The sequence below is a fragment of the Pyrus communis genome, chromosome 4 (assembly GCF_041283825.1).
Source record: "Pyrus communis isolate YQ-2024b chromosome 4, ASM4128382v1, whole genome shotgun sequence".
Taxonomy (NCBI): Eukaryota; Viridiplantae; Streptophyta; class Magnoliopsida; order Rosales; family Rosaceae; genus Pyrus; species Pyrus communis.
Window position 1 is genome coordinate 3,812,934 of NC_142568.1, and position 18,824 is coordinate 3,831,757.

At 34.7% G+C, this 18,824-nt stretch overlaps 2 protein-coding genes and 1 long non-coding RNA gene across 4 annotated transcripts; 2 read left to right on the forward strand and 1 right to left on the reverse strand.

Annotated features, from left to right (window-relative positions):
- Positions 1-648: 648 nt before the first annotated feature.
- LOC137722517 (transcription factor bHLH143) lies at positions 649-4,215 on the forward strand. Of its 2 annotated transcripts, none has more exons than XM_068461532.2 (4): positions 649-797; positions 1,141-1,832; positions 2,054-2,223; positions 2,307-4,215. In XM_068461532.2, the coding sequence occupies exon 4, from the start codon at positions 2,324-2,326 to the stop codon at positions 3,428-3,430; it is 1,107 nt and encodes a 368-aa protein (XP_068317633.1). In that variant the 5' UTR covers positions 649-797; positions 1,141-1,832; positions 2,054-2,223; positions 2,307-2,323; the 3' UTR covers positions 3,431-4,215. The 2 variants fall into 2 exon arrangements, with proteins under 2 accessions (XP_068317633.1, XP_068317635.1); XM_068461534.2 differs by having other exon boundaries at positions 1,152-1,832.
- Positions 4,216-12,521: 8,306 nt separating this feature from the next.
- Positions 12,522-13,602, forward strand: LOC137722654 (endochitinase EP3). Its single transcript, XM_068461705.2, has 2 exons — positions 12,522-12,882; positions 13,034-13,602. The coding sequence occupies exons 1-2, from the start codon at positions 12,579-12,581 to the stop codon at positions 13,432-13,434; spliced, it is 705 nt and encodes a 234-aa protein (XP_068317806.2). The 5' UTR covers positions 12,522-12,578; the 3' UTR covers positions 13,435-13,602.
- A 3,307-nt stretch (positions 13,603-16,909) lies between these two features.
- On the reverse strand, positions 16,910-18,141 carry LOC137723539 (uncharacterized). The gene is made up of 2 exons (XR_015961456.1): positions 17,919-18,141; positions 16,910-17,168 (listed from the first exon to the last, which is right to left on the reverse strand). It is a non-coding gene; the product is annotated as an uncharacterized LOC137723539 (long non-coding RNA).
- Positions 18,142-18,824: the final 683 nt, after the last annotated feature.

Here is an 18,824-nt window from a genome sequence, read left to right on the forward strand (position 1 = left end):
TTACCTTTGAGAGGAGGGATCCGACGTATCTCCTTTCTGATAGTATCACAAGAGGTTTCCAAATGAAAAATTCCTTTTCTGCCTCTCACACCGTGACATGCCTCCTTGTTGAATCTTGATCGTTGTTTTCTTTTGATTTTTTCAATATTATAATAAAAAAAATAAAAAAATGATACGTGAGAAATTAAAAGAAGACAATTCTCACTATCCTCGACTATTTTAATTTTCAAACTTTCATATATCAATTTTTATTCATCCCAGTTTCATAAAGATCGTGTAACATTTTCATACCATTGTTAGTCTTTTCGTCAAAACTTCTGTTAAAGCTTAACTTAGTGCTTATGTGAATAATAACTGGAAGCCACGTGTTATTGTAACCTCACGTATGAAAAATTATGTCGTACCAAATTTAGTTGGATTTTTTTGGTTTCTTTTATTAGGAAAACTAATGAAAATGATTTAAAAATTTTGAGTTTTAATGATAAGAACAAAATAAAGAGTAAAGTGAATAGTATTAAGATTTTTTAGTGTAAAAATGTAATTTTTCATTAAAAGTGAATGAACTTTTCGTTAAAATTCTTTATTTCGGTGGTAAGGGCAAAAGGGTCATATAGAGGACTATATAATGTTACAAACCGTCCAACGCATGCGCTCCATTAGTCTCACTATCTCACTCTTTTCAACTCCGAAACAGTTCACTTTCCTTACTTTTCTGTGCTTACCGTGAGCAGGGAACCTGTAAGATTCTTCAGTTCAGATCAGATTTCAGATCGATCTAAATCCTTTCACTTTTCACTGTAAGTCTACCATCCTTTCCATTTCGTTCGTCTTCTTGTTAATTGTGGTGTTTGGTTTTGCTTTTTTTTTTTTTTTTTTTCCTTTCCTTGTATTCGTTTTCGATATCCAGTGTTTGGTTGCTGAGAAAATTGAAGAGATGGGCTTGGAATTTGGATATATTGCTGCTTAAAATTTTGATTCTCTGGGAGCCATGAAACTTGGATTTCTTTCCGTACAAAAATTGAGGAAATTGTTGAAGAAAATAAACACCTAAAAGTTATCGATTTCTTTTATTCTACTTTCCAAACAGAATGGATTTTCTGATAATTCTCTGATCTTGCATATACAATTATATATATGTAGTTTATGTGCAGGTAATTAATTGGTGAAATATCCATAGGCAAACAATCGTTGGACATCGAGTGAAGAATCAGATAGAACAATATGCCTTGGTTGAGTTTGTCAGTTGACGTCTTTCGTAAAGTTGTGCACTTGAACTTGTATTGCAGGGTTATTCTGTAAATTGTTCGTTCTGATTTCACTGAACTCAACCCTCAAATTGTTCATCCTTTTGTTGATTTTTCTTCAAGCTTTCATGGGGTCGAATCAGTTTTTCGTTGTGTGTCCCGATATCTATAGAATTAGTTGAAGGTAGAAAGCCAGACCTGTATTTGTCTCCAATCTCAAACCCCCTTTAAGTTTCTCTTCTAGTTTTGTTTGATATAATCCTCACTGTATCGGTCTCATCGGTCGTATCTAGCTTGGCCTCTATTATTCTTCTCTATCAGCACCAGTACAATCTTTTTCCTACCTTCTGCTCACATATAGATTAATCCATTGTTGCTTTTCGCATTCTGAACGTCGGGTATCCATTTAGTCTTCTCTCTGGAATCTTCTGGATTGAGTGGTTCCATCAAGGTTCAAGTGTAGTTATGGTGTGTCAAGGTGCAAGCCAGACGAAATTTCGGGCTTTGAAACATGAAAGTGGGATGGCTGGAAGACCAACAATTATAGTTAGAGTTATTGCTTGCTTTCAACCTTTGCAGGATTGCCAGGTTAGTATTGCGTAACCAAATTTCAGTTTTTCTCAGTTCTCGAATTTTTGTAAACTGTTGGCGTGGTCAGTTGCTGGCCTATTTTCCTTTAAAATATGCGTTTTCTGAGAATGAATTATGATTACTGGTTTGCACGGAATTATTTACTCTCATATCCGTAAGAGTTCTGTTACAAGTGTAGACTGTGTAGTTAAACTGTGTTTTTTGCTGGTTTTCCGCAGGCTGAGTACTTTCGACAGCTGCTTAAGCCTATTACGTAAATTGGTTCGAGATTTCCCGTCATTTACCAAGCCAGAATTTGTAGTATTTTTTTCCTTTTTGTTTGTATGCTTGAAAGGACCCAGAAAGTAATTGAACGTTGCTGATCAAAGAACTATCTATCTCCTGTCAGGTATTGTAATGTCGTGCTTGTCATTGTAGCTATGATATTCATGGGTCATGCATAACTGATCATCTTTGTTCTCTCTTGTATAGGTGATCCTTTTAGTTGGATGGTCAAGGCGAACAACTCTTGCCCTTTTACACAGCATTCTGCTCGGAAACTGCCTGATCTGAATCATACGAGCATGTTGCTGGAGCACGTGCAACATGAATGTTTTCCATCATCTACCAACGAGGGGACTTCGCCAGTATCTGGACATATGGCATTGCCAGCGTCTACAGTTTCTGGTATTCGGAGTCTGAATACTAAAGAAGCAAATGACGACCGTGGGTTGCTTCAATACTTACCGCCACATCTGCAGACCTTATTTCCTCCTCCAAATTCGTATCTTCATGAAAAGCAGTCACCACTTTCTTTTGAATTTGGTGGTGGGATGGCTATACCAAATGCAAATCCAGGGTCTTCTCAGAAGGGGTTCTTTATTTTTGATCAGTCTGGGAATGAAACAAGGCTAATATACAATTCTGTTTTCCCTCCTAGCCCGTATCCACCAATGGCCAGCGTGAAGCTTGGGTGTGGTTATGATTCACATAAACTGGGACAAACAACCAGCATGGATCAAATTGGTCCAACCAAGTACTTCTTACGTGAAGAGACCGGTGAGAATCATATAATTGAAGAGAGTGAGATGCATGAAGACACAGAAGAAATCAATGCATTGCTTTACTCTGATGATGATGATGATGATGATGATGATGATTGCGGGGAGGATGATGAAGTAAAAAGCACGGGTCACTCTCCATTCTGCCGTCAAGAGAATTATGGGAAGAACGAAGATGTTGAGGAAGTAGCACAGAAGATGAATAGTTCTGAATCAGATCCTCCAAACAAAAGACACAAATTGCTTGACAGTGGCTACGTGCAATTATCACCAGTGAAGACTGTCATTAATTCGTTACAACTCGATAAGTCTCATGAGTACGGGAACAATACGGAGTCAAGCAACACTCTTGGCCAGAGCCAAGGAGAGGAAGGAAGTTGGAGTAAGGGTAAGATGAAGTCGAAAACAGACAAGATTTGTGAGACAGTTCGAGTTCTTGAGAGCTTAATTCCTGGTGCTAAGGGCAAGGACCCGGTGTTGATCATCGACGAAGCTATAGACTACTTGAAGTCTATGAAGCTTAAAGCCGAAACTCTGGGAGTAAGTTTCCACTAAGCCACGATGGTCCTTGGATAACCAATGTGTAGCTGTAGCAGGGTGGTAAACGTGGTAAGCCTCAGAATTCTAAATTGCTATTTTCACCGCATTTTTCATATTATATTTGCACCACTTCTCTAATAGAGATGTGATCTACGTCTCGGTGGATCCTACGTCTGTTGGAGAGTTGATACAAATGTTGAAATATGTGATGAGATTAGCATTGGTCGATGAATTTGAAATCACTAGAGGAGGGGTCCTTCTCTTAGTATTTAGTAAGATAATGTGGGGCCTAATAAAAAGTAAGAATGATTATGTTTAAGCTTTATTTATGGGGTGGGATTAAAGATAAAATAAGTCACCAGAGATTTGATTTGAAGGCATGTGGGGAAGGAGGGATGAGAGTGGCGGGGACTGCTGTTCCCTCCTCTTTTCATCAAAGTGTTGATTTAGTGCATGCGCGCTAGGGTCGGGTGTGTATCGGGTCCCATCTTCACCTGTCTTTAAACTTTTTTTCTGGTGATGGAAATTGGAATGATGCAGCAAAAGTTTGGGTTTGTTTGTTTTACGTATGATGCGAGTGTGAAAAGAGGAGGGGAGATAATCTTAGTCCGAAAGTAAAAGCACTTGTACGGTGGGATTTATGGGATGGGTGTGGTTAATAACAAGACTCTTCTAGGAGTCCTAGTCTGTAAGGAGTGATTGTGTGATGCTTTTCTGAGTTTGTAGACAAAGTGTCTGTAAATAACTATGGTGTGGAAGAATTGAATGGATATGGGTTCCGTAGGGAACTGATTTCTGTACGCTCATGTTTTTCTTCTTTCAATTTTACACCTGTTTTGTTTATTTGGCTCATAATTTTTATTTATTTGTTTAATTCAAAAGTCTAACTAACGAAGGTGTGCCGAGAGAGAAAAGCATACTAAAATTGTCTTGAGAGTACAAACCCAACGCCTAATTCAGTTTGGATTTGGATCCTCTCCTGAGCTCAGGGGGCTGAGCCTCCTGAGCAAAGAACGTGGGCCATTGGATTTTGATCAAACGGTTACAAACTGGGGGTTTCTTTAAAAGTTATAATAATTGTAGCCGTTGGATCAAAATCCAACGGTTCACGTGCTTTGCTCAGGAGGCTCAGCCCCCTGAGCTTAGGAGAGGATACAAATCCGTTCAGTTTTCCCTTTTGAATAGACCTAGAAAACGGAACGTGTTTGTGTTTAAATATGTTATTTTAAGAGATCGTATCGTGTCAAACTTACTATCTTAAGGGGTTTAAAAACTCAATCCAAACCCGACCATTAAAATTAACTTGTTACCCGACCTGACTCGATGCACCCATTAAGAACAACACATTGCCTCAACAAATAATCAAATGAAAAAAACTTCATAATTCATATTAAATTTCTAAACATTAATATTTGAAGTCTGAAGTTTCTTTTGATTCACCAATACAATTACCATCAATTCATTAAGCACTACATCTACATGCCACGTAGATGTTACTTAGAGAGGCAAGAAAAAGGTGGATTTGGACCTCGACGACCTCCAGATGTGACACCGGTGGAGTGGGTGATGCTTAGAGGCGGATAAAAAGGTGGGGAGGTTGGGGGACAGAGATGGTGTGGTAACGGTGGGGAGAGAACCCACCTGGTGGTGGTGTAAAGTTGTGACTTGTGAACGATGTGGAGACTGAGAAAGGAGACGGCTCATTTGGAGGTCTTTTTTGTATTCCAAATTACCAAAGTAACCTCTCTTTTAACGCGGTTTGAAATGGGTTACCCGTGAGTAAACCTTAACCAACTCGTTATCTTAACGGATGTTTAACAGGTTGACCCAATAACAACTCGGCTTGTAAGTTTAAGTCCGAAATCGTATGTTTTTCATGTTATTTTGTGCCAGGTAAACGAGTCGTGCATGAAGTTGTCAGAGCACATTTGTTCTTATGTGTTTCTACTCGGTCATACACAATTTCCATTGTTGTAAAGCTCTCATTGGCAAAACCCAAAAAAAAGATAAAAAAAAGAAAAAAAAAGTGTAGTAAATAGTACTAGGTAAAGGTAAAAATATGGTTTTTCGTTAAAAGTGAATAGTACCGGAAGTGTTTCGTTAAAACTCCAAAAAAAAAAAAGAAGAAACTCTCACACCAACTTTGCATTTGAAATTGATTTGTTGCCAATTGATTTTTTTGTGTTTTCAAATTTTTAGCTATCTTAAATCAAATCTAGAAATTGTTCAAATTATAAAACTTACCTTGGGGAAAGAAGGCCTTGCATGTCCCCAAGGCCTTGCATGCGTTTGTAAGTAGTTAGGCTACTCTTCATCTTAACAATTGCCTTTATTATAGAACCTTAACTTTCTTTAGATACACGTTGGGTTGGTTTTCTCACCATCTGTTGAGAATGAATCTCACGTTGATGGGAGGATGGGCTTTGCATAAGCTTATAAGTAAGTAAGCTGCTTCCCTGTCAATTGATTTTATGGTGGAATCCCAACTTTCTTCATGACCTTAAGTAAGTTGTCCCATGTGTGAAGTCCAACAGTTGCATGTTCTCCACGTCACTCCCTTTGTATGGTCCACATGTTAGGCTTGAAAACTTGCCACACGTGAGAGAGCGTGTTGAGAATGAATCTCACATTGACGGTAGGAGGGATCTCATATGGGCCTATAAATAAGGTGGATTGCTCCTCAAATTGCCAATTGATTTATGGTGGAACATCAACTTTCTTCACCATCCATATTAGATGGTCGTCGCTAAGCAATCAAAGATGCCTATGTTAATTGATAAAGTTTGGTGTCCTTTTTCCGAATAAGTGGATGTTTTCATATCGTTTTCATGTTGTCGTTATTTGATAGATATTGTTGATATGTCTTTGATATTTGGTACCAATATGTCAGCATAATGTTGTTAATTTGATGTCGGTATTAGGTACAAGTATCGTCGTTTATGTTGTTTGAGCGCTTTTGTGTATTGGAGTGGATCATTTTCGACGCATACCATTTATTTGATGTGACAAACGTTTGATTTAATCAAACATCAACCAATGACTTTACACTTTGATTTAATCAAACATCAACCAATGACTCTACACTAACGACACAATTTTGGCATGGAACGGTCAGGAAAGACTCGGCAATGCAGTCGCGATTTAAAAAAGCAAAGATGCCTGACTACAAATTTTCTTCTGGCAGCTATGAACTAATAATTATTAACACAATGAGTAGAGACGTGGCGTTATAAACACAATACATACTAGTTTTTGCAGAATTGATGCTCAATTGACGACGACTCTATAATTAAGAACGTTTATAACGTATTAATCGGAAATGATCTCGTCAACCTATCTTATTTAGGTTGCATTCCCAATATCACAAGTTAGTAATAAAGAATAATAAACAATAATTTTGTTCATTATACTAAAACAAGGTCTAAATTTGACACACCATATCAAGATGATTATTGAGATTGAAAATCGATCAATGTAGTTCCGAAAAATGAGTGCCGCAAAATCAATATGATCATTCCATCACAATCTATAAAATTTCTATATATGTTGATGTGGCACATAACCGAGTTGCATAAGTTTAATTAAAAACTTAAAAATTATAAAATATATATATATATATATATATATATATATATATATATATATATACCTGTTCATCTTCTTCTTCTCCTCCCATCCGACAATTGTGTATCTTAGCTTTGTCAAATCTATTGATAAGGTCTGACCAGAGGGCTCGTTTTAGCCCTTTGACGCTTCAAGATATTAATATTTTAATGAACAGTACATGATCATATTCCTTAACATCTCCAACCGAGGGCCAAAGAGTTATAGTATGGAATGTGAAGAATTGAAATAAAATGAGGTAATATAATATATAATAGTGAAAAATATGTGAGAAATGATGTCGAAAAAAAATTAGAAATTAAAAAAAAAAAAAAAACAAAAAAGGGGCTGCTGTGTATAAAAATAAAAAGTGGGCTAGGACCATAAAAAAAAACTAAGCCCTAAACCCTATAGTGGGCTGGGCAAGGGAAAAGAAAAAAAAAAAATATTTATACTCATTTTATATTTTCTAAAAATATTAAAAATCAATTAAAATCTTTTAATATTATGCATTTTCCAACTCCAAAAAAATATATTTAATATCTTCTAACAAAAAAACTAATATACTAACATAAATTTATCTGGAAAACATTCTACCCTAACTCAAGTAACAAATATATGAATGTATATAATACCTATACGTGAGATATGAAACGTAATTAAAAGGTAGAAAAAACATAACATACCTACAAGTAAGACACATTAATCTGTGACAGGTTGATTATAAAAAAAGAATCTGTCATATAGGTAGATAAATATAATTAACTTATGATATAGGTTGATTATAAAAGTTAAAAATAAAATCTATAAATGGGTTTTAAAGCAGGAGGAAGAACGAGAAATAACAAAAAAAAAAAAAAAAAGAAATAAGCAAAGAGATAATTGGGAAGCAATTTGATTTTTATAATAAAAGGGGCTTTTAGATCCAGGTCTAAAAATGTAGAGTGTTTTTAGGAATGAGTCCAATTATCTAATTATATGTTTTTATTTCTTTTATACTCATTTTATATTTTCTAAAAATATTAAAAATCAATTAAAATCTTCTAATATTATGCATTTTCCAACTCCAAAAGAATATATTTAATATCTTATAACAAAAATACTAATATACTAACATAAATTTATCTACAAAACATTCTACCCTAACTCAAGTAACAAATATATGAATGTATATAATATCTATACGTGAGATATGAAACCTAATTAAAATGTAGAAAAAACATAATATACCTACAAGTAAGACACATTAATCTGTGACAGGTTGATTATAAAAAAAAATCTGTCATATAGGTAGATAAATATAATTAACATGTGATATAGGTTGATTATAAAAATTAAAAATAAAATCTATAAATGGGGTTTAACGTAGGAGGAAGAACGAGAAATAACAAAAAGATAAATAAAAAGAAATAAGCAAAGAGATAATTGGGAAGAAATTTGATTTTTATAATAAATCTTATCATTGAACAGATAACTATTGATAATTAAATAATTAAATATAACAAATTGGACTTATTTTAATAAACTGGACTATTCCTACTATTGGCTCAAAAAATTGGACTTATATCAAGTTTCCCCTTAAAAAAAAGTAGAGAAACTAAGAACTTGAGAGGGTTATGAGAAGTAAGTGACTATGTATTTATATTTTATCACAAAAGAGCATGGTGATATGAGAAATGAACGTCCCACGTATAAGTTGATGCTTTATTTCTGATGCGGTGTTTTATCCTTCAACATCTATTTCTATATTTGTTCACTGTTGAAAAGTCTAGATCACATATCACGTCAGTAACTAAGTTAACGGAATGAAAAAAATGAAATACAAAAAAGGAACGCATAAAATATAGTGAGACATAATAAGGCGTAGCTGAAAAATCAAACTTTAATAAATTCTACTTTCCTAAATTTGGTACATTCTGTGATGCCGTGCTGGTCATGATGATTGACCATTTCACTAAGCTGTCTTTCTTCTCCTCGACGGCACATGAAGGAAGGGAAAAATGTATGCATTGATAACTTTAAAAGTTAGGCAATGGAATACACTTGATATGGACAACTTGTTTGCTCCTTAATTAGTGGTGCCGCCAAGCTTAATACAATTGTCCAAATTTATTAGGTCGTGAAGCTTAATAGATACACAACAAATTCTAACTTCACATGTTATGTTATAAAACAAGAGAGCTGATAGACCCATCCCACAATTCTATTTTTTCACCCACCTTATATTTTCATCCCGCATAAAGAAATTAAAAAATAAAAACACTATTTTCTCACCCCTAATATTCCTAAAATGTCCTTGCATTAATTTAACTTTTCACTAAAAATTAAAATAAATAAAAACTAAGAATAAGAAAGCCACCCTCCCACCCGAGTTTGACACCACCAAACCCAACTCGACGACAACCTCTTTCATTGCCAGCCGACCTTTTCTCTCTATGGAAATTTGGAGGAGAAAACATTAACTAGCAACGACATCCTCGATGGAATTGTAATTGTTCACAAACCGACAATGACGATTTCAGTTGAATTGAGTTTGATTGAGAGGGAGAAAGAAAAATGATTAGGGTTGCTAAAAAAAGAGGATGGCTGCAATCAGAAGTCAATTTGGTTTGGGAGTGGGGTTGCTGGGATATTCCCTTTTCTTCTAATTTTCAGTTTTGTTTGCTTCCAATTTTAACATTGATTGGATGCGTGGCTCGAGCTTGTAATATTCTTCTCGGATGGGATTGTTCATGGCTTCTCATATTCTTCTCCAATAGGATTGTTCATTGCTTCTCAAATTCTTCTTCAGAAATAAAACATTGTTATTTTACTTTTATTTTTATGTTTTTTAGCTAAAAAAATAGATTAGGGTTCATTTTTATTAGGGTTTTAAAAGTCATTTCACAAATGGCCAAATATGACATTAAATTTATTATTAAAAAGTGGGTATGAAAAGAAGGTTGAGGGGTGGGTGTAACACCACTCTAAAATAATTAGCCCCTTGCTATACAGGTAGCCGTGTGAAGATTTACTTTGTTTTATTGTTTTTTTAACTTTAGATATTTTGAAAAATAATTGCGTAACCAATAACATTCTTACTACGTGAATTTTTTTAACTTTTTTGTTACCTTCTGAAATCTAATATGGGAAAGATAATTGAAATTGGGCGGTGCTATTTAAATACTCTATTTACTTTTCGCACAATTTCTTAATTTTCACCGAGCTAATAAAAAGGAGAGTGTGGTTAGCACCATCCTTTAAATATTATAAAACTACACCTTTTTGACATTTTCATAATTATATGCCCAACAGGATCCTCTTCGGATCTTTTTGGTGAGGATCTTGAGGATTCATGAATCGTGTCAGTTTATTATATATCGTGCGGTCAGTTTTTGTCAGAACAATTTGTGTTTGACATTTTCATAAGAGAGAGGATCCTCGCCGGATCCTCTTTGTGAGGATTATGAGGATCCTCAAATCACATCCGTTCATCGTGCATTGTGCAGTCAATTTTCGTTAGGTATTGTTTATATTCAATTTTAAATAAAAAATTTACAATGATTTCTAATCGCACAATGTACAATAAACGAATGTGTGATTTGAGGATCCCAAAGATCCTCACAAAAAGGTCGAGAATCCTCACTCTTTTCATAATTATATGCCGGTTCAATACCTTTAACTACTAGAATATTAGGTGGAACTACTTTTCCCCGTTTCGTTTAGTTTAATAGCCAAAGAAGTTTGTCATTTCGTTTAGTTTAATAGCTAAAGAAGTTTGTCAAAAAAAAAAAAAAAAAAAAAAAACAAAAAACCAAAAACATAGCTTAAGGAGCTGTATTCCGTGATTAACGGTTATAAAAAAAAAGGCATTACAACGCAACAAAAAAAGGCATTTGGACTCTTTTACTTTCCTCTTTTTCTATAAAGATATCAATACAAAATGTTGACGTAACTTCATAAAGATTATTCAAATTAGAAGAGGCCAAAGTGAAGAAGAATTTGAAAAAGAGAAAATCCTACTCATCTACAATAAGACGTGGAGCGTTAAAAACTGTACATGCTTATAAAAAAAGTCAACTAGTATATACGTCTTCATTCTAACACATTCAAAGCACAAGTCCTATTCACTCACTGTCTATTATAGGGATAAATATGTAATTTACTGTTCTTTCGTAACATTTGGTATATACTTGTGTATAAATCCAATTAATTTTTAGTATACTAATATGTTTACCATTTTTAATATACAAATGTATAATCAATATAAAAACAATGAATAAAACCTATAAATTAACTAAAAATGAACATGATAAAAATACAAAGGTACATAAGTTTAGTAAATAACTATAAAAAATTAGAACATTTCGGAAAAACTCGGATCGAATTTCAAAATCTCTAAATGCATTCTAATTTGCATCCAATTTTTTTAGAAAATGATCAAATTTGGAGTTAAAATTTAAATGGCTTAATTGAAAATTCCTATCCAACTTACACCCATACATGCATAAGTGCTTCTAAATTTTATACTTGAACATTATCGAACTTATTGAATCCAATTATCTTCTCCAGCTTTATCAGATTAAACCCGGGTCATGATCTTGGGAAGTTTGTTGATGGCTAATGTGATACCTCCAAGGGATGTGTGATTGTCTCCAAAAGCACTTTGCTCAATGATACGTTACTTATGGAGCCAATCTCTGCTTTCAACTTCTTGATTTATCCAAAGGCTCTCATAGTACGTATTAATGAGCATTGAAATTGAAGCCAAACTCAGCTTTCGACAAAGGGTTGTCCAGTTTGCCAAGGTGTTAGCAAAGGATATTCTAGAAGGGCTCAGTCTCTCATGTATTTCCAACTAATTAAATTTCATTGGACCATTTCGTTCATGTATGTCCAACTAATTAAATTTCATTGGACCATTTCGTTGAACACAGAAACATATCAATTCTTGCTATATGTCAACAACTACTAAAATATGTAGAGACTTCTCATGGGTGGCTACAAGAAACAGTAGAGTAATGTTAAAAATTATCAAGACTTGTCAATTGAGACATTTCATCAAGCATTTAATGTGCACTGTAGAAGGAGGAGGTTGAAATTAGTAGGTTTTTGAAGTTGTTGGGGGAGTCATGGACAACCAATGATCACATGCTAGCTCCGCCACTAAATACAGTACTCTTGATATAATTATATTGTATTGTACACAATTATCTACTATAGATTCCTATACTTCTTTCTACAGTACCAGATCATCCTAGCCTTTATAGGTAGATTAAGGTTAAAAACACCTCTGTGTCAATTAGTCTTTAATTCATTTTAACGAAGTCCAAAACTTACGATTAAAATACCTAACTAGATAACCATCAGAACAGAAGTCAATTTGGAAATCATGACCATGGCGGTCCATTGAAATTTCAAACCATAGGTGTCCTCAAGATAATTCATTTATAGTACAATATGAATTTCTAGAAACCCTAGCTGCAAATTTCATTGCCTATAAATATGTCCAACTATCTCAACTTTCATTTATCATATCATCGCTCGCTTCTTCATTGGCCCTTAGTTCCTTACAGAAAAAATGGCTATCTATCCTAGAAACAATTACCTCCTAAACCTCATTGCAGTGGCGTTTGTTGCAGCAGGAGCCCTGTTGCCCACAAGTGTAACAGCTCAAGCTGCGGTGGGTGATATTGTCACTCAGGCATTCTTCGATGGGATCATCAACCAGGCTGCTGCAGATTGTGCTGGCAAGAACTTCTACACACGGCAATCTTTTCTTGATGCTGTGAACTCGTATTCCGACTTTGGCAGGACCGGTTCGGCGGATGACTCCAAACGTGAAATTGCAGCTTTCTTTGCTCATGTCACCCATGAGACTGGCCGTAAGATATTCCTATTTATTCTATTACCTCCAACTATATAATGTTTATAAAAGCAAAACGAAAAAGATGAATTAATCAAGTAGTTAACGTCCTAATTAACGTGCAATTATACTAACTCTTTGTTTTTGTATTCTCCTTTAAATATTATCAGACCTCTGCTACATAGAAGAGATAAATCGTGACACATACTGCGATACAAGTCGGACAGACTATCCATGCAACCCTAGCAAACAGTACTACGGACGTGGACCTCTCCAACTAACATGGAACTACAACTATGGAGCTGCTGGAAACAGTATTGGTTTTGACGGCTTAAACTCACCTGAATCCGTGGCCTCTGATCCCGTCCTTGCATTCAAGACTGCATTGTGGTATTGGATAACCAATGTCCGTCCTGTTATAAGTCAAGGATTTGGAGCCACAATTCGAGCCATTAATGGTGCTGTGGAATGTGATGGTAAAAGGCCTGACCTAGTTCAAGCCCGCGTCAACTATTACACTGATTATTGCTCCCAGTTTGGTGTTGATCCTGGCACTAATCTCTCTTGCTAAATTATAATTATAATTATCAGCTTAATTGTATGCTTCGAATGAATAAATAATGCAGCCTAAAAGAATATGAATAAATTCCAAGCCGCATGGAATAATTAAGGAGAGGGCTACCTCCTGTTGTGTAGTCCACCATATAACTTACAAAAATAAAGATCATCGTGCTCAGAAGGTTGGCCACTTTCACATATGATCTGATTGAAATATAATCCTATAATTAATTCTTTTTATGCCTGAGAATCAACCATTGATCCACTGCAATTCATATCATAAACAATCCCCGTTTCTTTGATTTATATAAAACGGTTATTCAACAATAAGATTGGAGAGTTTACTCCAACAAGCCACTGCACATGACAAATTGTCAAAACTCTAACATTCGAGTTTTGACTCCAATTGTTTTTTCTCCAATACAAAGAATCACACCAAAATGGTCAAAGCCACCATGCTTTTTGAATTTTTCTATTTAAACACCATAATTTACTTAAGTTCGCCCCAAATTTTATTTACACTTAGTTAAAAAATTTGAATTTTAACTTTTCTAAGAACAACACATTTGTTACCTAAATGCCCTTAAACACCAACACGCCACACCCACAAACCCTAAACTTTAACTTGAAAGATAATTGTTTTAAATTTGATTCAACACTACAAGCAAGCGTTTTCAAGTGTATTTTTTTTCTTTCTAGACAGTTAATAGCTCCCAACAAAGCATCCATGCTGAATGCAATTCTAGAAAACACAGGCATTAGTGTACCGAAATATCCGTACCTAAATATATTGTAGTGAATTAGTGCACAGAAGAAAATATGCAAAAACATAAGTATACCAAAAAATTCCGTACCTAAATATATGATATTAAACTAGTGTACCGAAATGTCGATACCTAAATATATTATACTAAACTACTCTACCGAAATGTCCATACCTAAACATATTATACTAACCTAGTGTATCAAAATGTTCGTACCTAAATATATTGTAATGATTTAGTGGCACATAAGAAAATATGCAAAAACATAAGTGTAACAAAAAATCTCTACGAACATATTTTCTTGTATAAGTTACTTACCATGATGTGAATTAAAATTTATAATGTTTTCATAAAATTTAATTTGAACACCATAAAATTATAAATAGAAAAGAGAGATAGTAAATATATATGCTAGCATTAAATAGAGTCTATGGATTAAAATCAATTTTTAATCTTGTACAAGACATGTTTCTAAACTTCATCTTATTTAAGGATTAAAATCTAGTTTTCAATAAAAATATTATCATAAGTTGAAAAGTTGAAATAATATGTGCTATTTTGTCTTTTCACACAATTAAACATTAAGATAAAATTAAGATTATGTGGTGGAGCGAACTTAGAATATGGGTGGTATTTCTTTTTCTAAAAAAAAAAGGATAACTGGTTGTAAACCATGATTATCTACCATTTCGGGCCTGAAAAGTTATAACAATAATGACTAATATACAAGGACGATATGGACATTCTAAGATGTAAAATAAATATAAAAATTATGATTGGAGATGCTCCTAAGTGTATAAGAGTGTTTTTAAGTACTTTAAAAATGACTGAGAACATTTTTAATGAAAGGATTTTTAGACCCAATTCTTGGTTAAAATACGAAAGAATTTTGGAAAAGAACTTGAAGTACTTCATGCAAATTACATAATTGATGCTTCTTCTCAAATGTAGTTGAAGTTCTTTTGGAACTCAAAAACACTTTTACCGAAAACGTTTTCAGTAATTATAAAAACACATCCAAACATGCATCAACAAACCCATCAACTACCTTTTATTCATCAGTTAGTAATCTTTCTGAAGTCTAAAAATATTTCCCTTTTTTTATTAATACAATTATATATTTACTTTAAGAATGAAAGATTCTGTCATAATAAATTGACCTATAACAACCATGATCTGGTCTTGTAATTGCAGTTTGGACCATGATCTGGTCTTCAAACAGGATGCCTGCTACGCCGGCTTAAAGTCTAAGTATAGGCGTGAGTTGTAGATCTAAATATAGTCAAGTTGGCTACAGTGCTCCTTCTACACATAATTGAAATCACCCTTTCAATATATTTATACTAATGAGTGAGAAGAATAAAGCGGTGTTGAACTCGTTATTACAAGATTCAAACCTATATAGAAACTTTTATAAAATGACAATCTAGACAACATGAGTTGGTCTCTGTTTGTTTGTTTGTTTGTTTTTTATTTTTTTTATTTTTAATTTAATTTAATTTTTATTTTTTTAACAAACGATATATCTACAATAAAGAGATGAAGGAATAAGTTAAGCCTCGCAATGTGCTAACAATAATGTGATTCAAATTTGCCTTTGACGAAAATCAAACCTAAAACCTCTCACTTACAAGTGAAGAAAAATACCACTCTAGACCTTAATACTAAGCGGTGAGTTGGTCTCTGTTATATATGCTTGTGTCTTCTTTGTTTGCCGAAATATTTATGGGGACCAAAGTATCAACCTCTATCTTCTCCATTTCAATCCCGACACCATAACCGGACAACTCATGTCATTGGCCAGGCATACATACAACCCTGCGTTTCAAAAGGGTGAAGATCTGTTCCAAGAAAATATGTTGGGACACTGGGTTTTCTTTTTGGTTGCAGAGATGAGTGTGAAGATGAGAAGATAAAGGGAAATTATCTACGACATAACCAACCCGTAATGACATCTATCTTTAGCTATATTACAACAATATCAACAAAATTGTTAGAACACCGAGACGACATACTCAATATCTACGATATCTCAATACTATATCTATACACGGGCATCAATATGAACATCGTATCAACAATATCTACACAATCTCAATAGTCTATCGACATGTATCAACAATATCTAACATTTCTCACATGTGTACTTTAGGCATTTTCATCCTTCCGCCCGTCATTAGTGTCTTTCACATCCTTCTTTCTATTTCAACAACTAAAGCTTGAAAATTTTCCATTATAGCTAATTTTCCAAAAATATTAGTCAATCGTTTACCCATGTTTGTTTTCTCACTGCCTAAAAAAAAACTCTGTAACAAGGACACTCAGATGAGTAAGGCAAACATCATATATGAACCCAAGATCACCAACAGCAACAAGCTGGTCAATCAAACAGCCACTGGATCTGCCTGCCACATTATTTCTTCATGGTCCTCTCTCCAGTATAATACTAAGAAATAATAAGACCAAAACACACTATGACATGTTAAAAGGGAGGGCAATGGGAGCTTAGGTAACCCGCGGCAGATGGTGGTTGAGGCTAATAACTATTGGGGCTGGTCATCCGGTGTGGCGACAGTGGTGCAACAGATGGAGGAGAGGGTAAGAGAAAGGGGGATTGGGAATCATGGTGAACAGAAGACGATTTTAAGTCAAAATACAATAACCAGAAATGTATTTACCCTATTACTAAGGACCTTGATCACATACCAAAAAAAAGAAGAGAAATGTTGAAAATTTGAGACTAAATTATTACTTCTTATGCTAACAATATGTTACAAGCTGCTTCGATACTATAACAGAAATTCGTACGAAACTTTCACTTTAAACCACCAACAGTTTTCATACCAAGGTATTTGCTTCTACATATTTTTCCACAGCTTTGTTTTGGTCTGACAAAAGAACACGCATGCACCTTCTTTTCTTTTGGTCAAATTCATACACGTTTGGGTGGTACGTATTGCACCTGCTCATCTTCACATAAATTCTGCAAAACGAGAAAAGAAAAATTATTCAAATCAGCTGAGACATAATGTGATTGATCAATGAAAAAGAACAGGCAAAAAGGAACCATAACCCATGGGCAAAAAATGATAAGAATCAGCAGTAATTCCGTTGAAGCTCCTGTTCCCAAAGTAACAAGATTGGAAGGATCTAGAGAAGGATTTATATCTTCCACTACACTACTAATATGATCTTATGTCCTAGGCTTACCCCAATTCTGCTTTATTGGTAATTCTATCAATCAAACCATCACTATGAATGGGGCCATTGAGGTATAAACTGCAGAGAATCTGTGGTATTAAAAAACAGAGAACAAAAGAGTCTTTTTTATATGCTTTACGACCCACAGACTGGCAAATAAAAGAACAAACATGAGCTCGAACAACAGCTCAATGTCCCCAACCGGAGACTTGGGGGACTCCTACCATATACCACTACACCTTGGTACTCAGAAATTTCACGACTACTCAGTGCCTTGGATTTTTCAAGTCCCCAACCGAGAAGTTTTCCTCACTCAAGAAATTAAGGGAGCACTACTTCAACCTACAGGGTCCACCCACGAAGTTTCAACATACAAACTTCAACAAAATAAAAAATTCAAAGAACTTAGTGAATGATACCTTAGTGTATTTAACACAACACATTGAATGAAGTAAAGCTTATTTATTGATATCTTCGATAAATTACAAATACGTGCATACACATGAATCAAAACAAACAAACAAGAGAGCGCCTTCACAAAGGCTGCTCAGGAGAAGTCTCAACACTCGGCAAAGCCCCAGAAATAGGAGGCACCGGAGGGTGATTATTTGGAGCCTCAGTACTGGGCAGAACCCCAGAAAGAGGAGGCACCAGAGGTTGATCATTTGGAGCTTCAGTACGTGGTACAGCCCCAGAGGAAAAAAGTATCAACCTTTATCTTCTCCATTTCAATCCCGACACCATAACTGGACAACTCATGTCATTGGCCAGGCATACATACAACCCTGCGTTTCAAAGGGTGAAGATCTGTTCCAAGAAAATATGTTGGGACACTGGATTTTCTTTTTGGTTGCAGAGATGAGTGTGAAGATGAGAAGATAAAGGGAAATTATCTACGACATAACCAACCCGTAATGACATCTATCTTTAGCTATATTACAACAATATCAACAATATTATTAGAACACCGCGACAACATACTCAATATCTACAATATCTCAATACTATATCTATACATGGACATCAATATGAACATCGCATCAACAATATCTACACTATCTCAATAGTCTATCGACACGTATCAACAATATCTAAAATTTCTCACATGGGTACTTTAGGCATTTTCATCCTTCCGCCCCTGTCATTAGTGTCTTTCACATCTTTCTTTCTGTTTCAACAACTAAAGCTTGAAAATTTTCCATTATAGCTAGTTTCCCAAAAATATTAGTCAATCGTTTACCCATGTTTGTTTTCTCACTGCCTAAAAAACAACTCTGTAACAATGACACTCGGATGAGTAAGGCCAACATCATATGTGAACCGAGATCACCGACAGCAACAAGCTGGGCAATCAAACAGCCACTGTATCTGCCTGCCACACTATTTCTTCATGGTCCTCTCTCCAGTATAATACCAAGAATTAATAAAAAAAAACGAC

What these genes read in the sequence shown, in the direction of transcription:
- LOC137722654 (XM_068461705.2), top strand. Translation starts at nt 12,579, where the DNA reads ATGGCTATCTATCCTAGAAACAATTACCTCCTAAACCTCATTGCAGTG. An exon ending in TGTCACCCATGAGACTGGCC is followed by an intron (nt 12,883 to 13,033) that starts GTAAGATATTCC and finishes AAATATTATCAG; the next exon opens with ACCTCTGCTACATAGAAGAG.
- LOC137722517 (XM_068461532.2), top strand. Translation starts at nt 2,324, where the DNA reads ATGGTCAAGGCGAACAACTCTTGCCCTTTTACACAGCATTCTGCTCGG.